The following is a 7,500-nucleotide window of genomic DNA, read 5'->3' as shown; positions in this document are numbered from 1 at the left end:
TTTTTTTAATGTCAGAACAACAAACAACTTATCACACTTCATACACTCACAGAGCTTACGTTAAAGTCAAATATTAAAGGTACATAAAGCTAATATATTAAAGCTACAGCTAGTGTTTGTGTGTTCATGGACAAGTCCAGAGTCAGCACTCAGGTCTTCCAGCATGCTTACTTTCCTCCAGGGCTTCAAAATTAGTGGCAAGTTCTTGGTGCTTCAACTTCCCTGCTGTGTTCAGATGACTGGGAGAAATATTTATGATGCGTGTTTATGAAGTGGTATTGAGTGTGTGTGTGTACGTGCCAGATATAAAAGCATAGACAAGGGAGGTGTATAGGTGTGTGTGCGTGTGTGTGTGTGTGTGTGTGTGTGTGTTCAGCAGTTTTTCATGTGGATGTGTTTTTTGCAGGGATCTGCAGGTTTGAAAGGGAATGAAGGCCCACCAGGCCCTCCCGGACCTGCTGTGAGTAAACACGAGCGCTCCAGCTCTCCCTCCCTTTCTCTCTCTCTCTCTCTCTCTCTCTCTCTTCCTCTTCCTCTCTCTCTCCCTCCATCTCTCTCTCTCACTTTCTCCAGTATCTTTTATTTACACTGCTGTTTCATGTTTCCCTTTCTCCTCTGCTATACATAATGGGCCGTCAGTAAGTAGACAAGCTATGCTTAATTACACACACACACACACACACACACACAGACACACACACACACACACACACACACACACAGACACACACATACACTCTCTCCTTCTCTCTCTATCTATCTCATTTCCCTCTGTCTATTTTACCTCCCTGCATCTCCATAACTAGATTTTAAAGATGAATTACATAAAGTAGAGGATAAGCAGTCTAATATAATCAATATTTCACACTCAGCACATACGCAGCAGTCAGTAACCTCTCAGCACATTGGGGAGCTGTCCTTTTAAAGGGAGCTTTCTGAATTAAAGCTGATTGCTCTCCACTCCATCAATCACAGCCAGGCATCTGCAGGCTTTAAATTCGTGCTGGTGCCGTGCACGTCAGTGCAGTCTGGATATGTCTTAATTCCTTCTCTCTCTGTCTCTCTCTCTCTCTCTCTCTCCCTCTCTCTCTCTCTCTCTCTCTCTCTCGTGCAGGGTTCTCCCGGTGAGCGTGGCCCCGCTGGTCCGGCGGGACCCACTGGCCTCCCAGGACGACCTGGACCTCAGGGACCCCCAGGCCCAGCCGGAGAGAAGGGTGGACCAGTGAGTACCCTCCGAACCCTAAAGTCCCCGCCCCCCCCATCCGCCCCCCAAGTGCTTTCTAGTAATCCTCTTCTGCACCCCCACACAGTTTCGGAATTTAAATTTAAATTCGGTATAAATTTGCCTGACGGGACTCGTTATCGAATTAGCTAATTATCCAGCCCATTGGAAGCCAAGTTAGGTGTAAGAACCTGTTCAAATACCAGATTGAAACAACAGCAATGTTTTATTCATACCAAGTGACATCCCCTCAACAGGAGCATGCAGACAGTTTAATTAGAGGCAGGTTAGATGAAAATTTACATGCAAATGTACATGCAGATAAAGTGTTCATTTTAGGCTGGCTTGACAGTGACCATAGTGTGTGTTCATCATCAGCCATAAGAATAGTGTAAATGCTGTGTTTGGGGGTTTTAGGATAAATCTGTGTCGGGGGGGGAGTTTTTGTACGATCACCTACACACACCTGACTCGGACTCTCTCTCTCTCTCTCTCTCTCTCTCTCTCTCTCTCTCTCTGTGTCTACCTTCAGGGAGAGAAAGGTCCCCAAGGACCTGCTGGTAGGGATGGGATTCAGGGTCCTGTGGGTCTGCCTGGCCCCGCCGGACCCCTCGGACCGCCAGGAGAGGACGGAGACAAGGCAAGGACATACGCTGCTACCCAGTACACACCCAGTACACCCAGTACACACCCAATACACCTAGTATACCTAACACACCCAGTACACACCCAGTACACCCAGTACACCGAGGACACCTAACACACCCAGTACACCCAGTACATCCAGTACACTCAACACACCCAGCTTACCCAGTTTACCCAGCTCACCCAATTCACACTCCAAGCCACTGCTCACATTTTAGAGAGAGGAATAAGATGGGAAACTGTGATGAAAGCAGGCAATGAAAAGTGGGGGAGCTTAAGAGAGAGAGAGAGAGAGAGAGAGACGCAAAGGAAGAGTTGAAGGGAGGGGCCAGAATTCAAGCTTCGCCCAACGTTTGCCAATATATGTGTCATTTATCATGCAAATAACCCACGCTGGCTTAAAAACGAGCCGAAACTAAAATGAAATGGAAATGTAACGACAGAAATAGGGGAGGAGAGGACTTCTGCCTGTACGTCTGCTGCGAAACTCGTTTCATCTGCAGTCACGCTCTGCGCCTCCTCAGCGACACTCATCCGCGCCCGTTCTAAACTGCTAATGGCTAGAAACCCAGGAAATGAGTAACAGCAGGAACATTCAAGAAGTGGATCGCGCGACCGTGCCGGGCACTTTTCAACACACGTTCTGAATCCTGTTCCTCGGAAGTTGAACTACAGCTGTGCGGTGCGTTGTGTGTAGTTACTGCCCCGTTGGCCTTTGAAATGATGAGGAGCTCAAATGCATCATGGTGGCGTCATCGTGGCTGGCTTCAAAGAAGATCCAGATGAATGTTCCATGGGTGTTCTGAATCACGGCAATCACATGACCCAACAAAAGTTTGTTAATGTGTTCACCAGCGTGCCATAGCCAGTCACATCAGTTCACCAGTCATATCACGAGCCCAAAAGGTAGAACTAAAACTGCATTACATCATGATCACATTACACCATGATCACATTACAGCATGAGCAAATTACAGCATGAGCAAATTACAGCATGAGCACATTACACCGTGAGCACATTACACCATGAGCACATTACACCATGACCACGTTACACCATGAGCACGTTACACCATGATCGCATTACAGCATGACCACTTTACACCATGACCACATTACACTGTGAGCACATTACAGCATGAGCACATTACACCATGACCGCATTACACCATGACCGCATTACACCGTGAGCACATTACACTATGACCACATTACACTGTGAGCACATTACATCATGAGCACATTACACCATGATCGCATTACAGCATGAGCACATTACACCATGAGCACATTACACCTTCAGCACATTACATCATGAGCACATTACACCATGATTGCATTACAGCATGACCACATTACACCATGAGCACATTACACTATGACCACATTACACCGTGAGCACATTACACCATGATCGCATTACAGCATGAGCACATTACACCATGAGCACATTACACCTTCAGCACATTACATCATGAGCACATTACACCATGATTGCATTACAGCATGACCACATTACACCATGAGCACAGCCACAGAGGCTTCACAGGACTGCAGTAGTGGAAGAGCGCAAAAGATGAAAATCATTTCAAGTGGAGAAGATACTGGGAACACAAGCTCATGGGTGGGGAGTGATGGGAGGTGCTCGTGGGGTGGGGTGGGTGAGGTGTGAAGGGTTGACATTTGAAAACATTTGTGCCAAGTATGTACCCTACGTTAAGTGCATCGCTCTGTGATAAAAGCTTAAATTAGTTACAAAAAGCATTAGAATATTAATGCAAAAATGCTAAAAATAGAATATTAATGTATACTATCTGTATCAAACAGGATGAATCCATAGTGCGGTAGTTTGCCTTATGAAATGTGATGGGGAGAAATGTTCAAAAGATTGATTTAGCTGAAAATGATGAATATGGTGAATAGTCATCAGAATGTTTAAACAACGTCCAATCAGTGTTCATAATGTAATGTAATCACTCCTTATAATCACTAATGTGAGCCTCCGCATTAATTTAGTCCTATAAGACACTGGCGTTCTTACGATTAATTGTGGCTTATGTCCAGTAAAGACAGCAGATAGCAGATACTGCTAGAGGTGCTTCACAGAGTATGTTGCCATAGCAACTAACCTACACTTATTCTGAGTTCGTTTTTTGGAGCCAAAATGCCCCAAAACGCCCCCACAAACTCAGAGTTAACAGATCTAAGGGAGGTTCTAAACCCGCTTTCGGAAATACCCTACTACAACAGCATCAGGGTGTATGGTGTTGCAGTTGGCCTCATGTTGGGATGCCAATAGTTAACATCTCTGTGTTTAACATCGGTGTTCTTGACATCCGTGTGTTTTGAGTCTCAACTAACTGAACCAGACGGAATACATCAAGGGGACAAGATTATTGTAGCTAACACATACTACCTCCACCTCCCGCACGCACATGCGCACACGCTCACACACACACACACACACACACACACACACACACACAGACACACACACACACACATACACGCATACACACAGACATACACTGCGGGCAGGTGGGAGGTTGCGCGTAAGTGTGTTAAGTGCATGTGCGCGTGCGTGGGATGGCGTTAAGGGGGCGTGAGAGTGATTTCAGTGTGAACCATGAGTCAGGTGTGACAGGTGCTAGGCCTGCTGGGAAACGCAGTCTGAGAGAAAGAGAAGGATAACAATGATCACTGCAGTGACTCAGTGATGTTGTTATTACAGCATTCATCATCTCACACATATTGTCTCCAAACTCCCTTTCCACACAAGCACACACACACACACACACACAAATTCAGTTGTACTGGAGCCTCCAGCTTACATTATTTCTTATTCATATGTTTGCTAAATGTTGAGAATAGAAAGATAAAGGTTATCACCGGAGAGACACTAATACACATCTTAAGGGCTTGCGTCTTCGATACGTGCCTTATATCTCCTAGTAACCGTGTCTGGACGTTGCTCCTCAGGGTGAGATCGGCGAGCCCGGACAGAAAGGGAGCAAAGGGGATAAAGGCGAACAGGTATGTCTGTTTTACTGCCACCTTTTCATTTCTTCCTTTCTATTTGCGATTTGCGTTCATGGTTCCCCCTGCTGGAACTCGTTTCCCGCTCCCGGTGCACTGGGACGTGGTTACGAATGTGAATAGGAAAATGAACATTTTTATGTGTTGCCATGCTGAAAGCCCTTTGCTCTGAAGGCCCCCAGTGAGAAGTTCCTCAACATGTCATTTCTTCCTCCCTCGGCTGTCTTCCTCTTTCCCCTTCCCAGGGTCCCCCTGGACCAACCGGTCCCCAAGGCCCCGTCGGCCAGCCCGGCCCCTCTGTGAGTATTTCTTGTGTTCCTCATTTACATCCCATTACTTTGAGTTTGAGGTTCTGCCGCCATGCCATTGTGTGGCATTTTGGAATGAGATGTTTTGAAATAATGCATTTCGGAATCTTGCATTTAAGAATGAGATCCTTCGCAATGACCCACCGCAGTGACACTGTATCATTGCATTTCGGAATGACACATTTTGGAATGACACATTTCAGAATGATGCATTTTGGAATAATGCAATTCATTGAAATAACCCACCGCAGTGACACTGTTTCGATGCATTCTGGAATGACGCATTTCACAGTAGCACAATTCAGAATGATGCATTTAGGAATAATGCATGTCGGAATGATGCATTTCAGGCTGTGGCACGTTAGAATTCAGCCCTTTGAAGTCCACAGCATTCCACAGTTCACAGCGGAGGTGTGATAGAATTCTGATGTCCTTTGGGTACTTTTTTAGGCCAGTGCTGCACAATCACACACTCCAGTTCTCCTCCTGCTTGTTACAGCCAACCTTTCAACATATCACCATATTTAAACACACCAACAAACACCTGCCACTCAGACTGAGTCATCACCGTCTGTCACTGCGTCTCTTTCTCGTTCTTCCTGCTTCGTTCTCTCTCATTCTCTCTCTGGGTGTGTAGGGGGCAGATGGAGAGCCTGGTCCCAGAGGACAGCAGGGTCTGTTTGGGCAGAAAGGAGATGAGGGAGCACGAGGGTTCCCTGGACCACCAGGACCTATTGGCCTTCAGGTAAACACACACACACACAAACACTGTTATACACAGTTGGAATTACCCTTAGGTCACATCACAGGGCATCAGAATGAAATTAGGTCACATCACATGATATCAGAGCTAAATTCTATCCTGTAATTGAATTACTACCATCTGGCTTTGGCTGGTTCTGACTGGTTATAACTAATCTGTGTGGGTACACAGGGTCTGCCTGGATCTCCTGGCGAGAAAGGAGAGACTGGAGATGTTGGTCACATGGTGAGAACAGCATGTCATCAACAATACCGTATATAATACCATACGTAATACCATACATTATACCACATATGATATTGTTTTTGTTTCCTTTACATTCTGTCTCTGTCACTCATTTCCTGCCAGGGTCCCCCTGGTCCCCCTGGTCCTCGAGGACCCTCGGGACCCCCAGGAGCTGATGGACCCCAGGGCCCTCCGGGAGGCATCGGAAACCCCGGGTCCGTGGGAGAGAAGGTGAACACCCTACCGGTTTCTCTCCTCTTTGACCCCATAGTACACATCCACTCTCCTGTTTTCTGGTCTCCATGCTTCAGCTCGTCCGTTACTTAGAAACTGGCCAGACAATTCTGAATGATCATCGTAAGTTAAATAAGGCGTTAAAGTAGTTCCCCTCCCTCTATTCTCTAAAGCCCCTCCTTCTATTCTCTAACGCCCCTCCCTCCATTCTCTAAAGCCCCTCCCTCCATTCTCTAAAGCCCCTCCCTCCATTCTCTAAAGCCCCTCCCTCTATTCTCTAAAGGTCTACCCTCCATTCTCTAACGCCCCTCCCTCTATTCTCTAAAGGCCCTCCCTCCATTCTCTAAAGCCCCTCCCTCTATCCTCTAAAGGCCCACCCTCCAATCTTTAAAGGTCTGCCCTCCTATGCCCTGTATGCACAAGCAGAATAATTTGCAGGCTGGAAAATTCCGCGTTCTTGTAGGGATGTTTCCTGATTGGTTAATACTCGTGTTTTGAAATTTGTAGTTCCTTCGGTAGTAGCTGATTTGCCTATACATTTGATTTTTTTTTTCTTTTCTCATAGCAAGTAGAGAGAGCTTTCAGACTGCAAAGGCAGTTTAAATAAAGTGGTCTTAAAATAAATCACTTACTGCATCTTTAACATCCTGGACAAATCCAAACATAACCCAAACATGCATATTTCACACGATTATGAATTCAAGTTGAGTTTCATTTGAACAGCAGCCTGGCCCCTCTAAGGCATCAGACAACCAAAAAGAAGACTAAGCTAAAAAATAAATGAATAAAGTAAAATAAAAAAAACAGCAACCTAATCGTATAGGCTCTAGATACGCCTCATGTGTTAGGACGCATTTCTTTCAGAGAGTGCTACTAATCAAGACTGCTCATTAGTATTGTATGTGCTTCCATGCCCCTCCTGGTGATCGTTTGTTCTGTAACGTAAGTCTGTTAGCGAAATGATAAGACATCTTACACTGTCACACAGGTCTATAGTATTTCTTTGCATTCTGAAGAAGAGACTACGGCACCGTTAGTAAACGTCACCTGTCCATGTACTCATTACC

General features: G+C 45.9%; 1 protein-coding gene across 2 annotated transcripts in view; it reads left to right on the top strand.

The window, feature by feature from the left end:
• The window catches only part of col5a1 (procollagen, type V, alpha 1), an 85,169-nt gene that overhangs the window by 60,517 nt on the left and 17,152 nt on the right, over positions 1-7,500 (top strand). For both annotated transcript variants that reach the window (XM_035521227.2, XM_035521226.2), the window contains exons 41-48: positions 407-460; positions 1,115-1,222; positions 1,755-1,862; positions 4,847-4,900; positions 5,149-5,202; positions 5,849-5,956; positions 6,146-6,199; positions 6,323-6,430. In XM_035521227.2, coding sequence (XP_035377120.1) covers positions 407-460; positions 1,115-1,222; positions 1,755-1,862; positions 4,847-4,900; positions 5,149-5,202; positions 5,849-5,956; positions 6,146-6,199; positions 6,323-6,430 — 648 coding nt within the window. The remainder of the gene's footprint in view (positions 1-406; positions 461-1,114; positions 1,223-1,754; positions 1,863-4,846; positions 4,901-5,148; positions 5,203-5,848; positions 5,957-6,145; positions 6,200-6,322; positions 6,431-7,500) is intronic.

Source organism: Electrophorus electricus, chromosome 21, assembly GCF_041902795.1.
Source record: "Electrophorus electricus isolate QZ-2024a chromosome 21, ASM4190279v1, whole genome shotgun sequence".
Taxonomy (NCBI): domain Eukaryota; kingdom Metazoa; phylum Chordata; class Actinopteri; order Gymnotiformes; family Gymnotidae; genus Electrophorus; species Electrophorus electricus.
The sequence above is the reverse complement of the archived record's forward strand: the minus strand, read 5'-3'. Positions and strand labels throughout refer to the sequence as shown.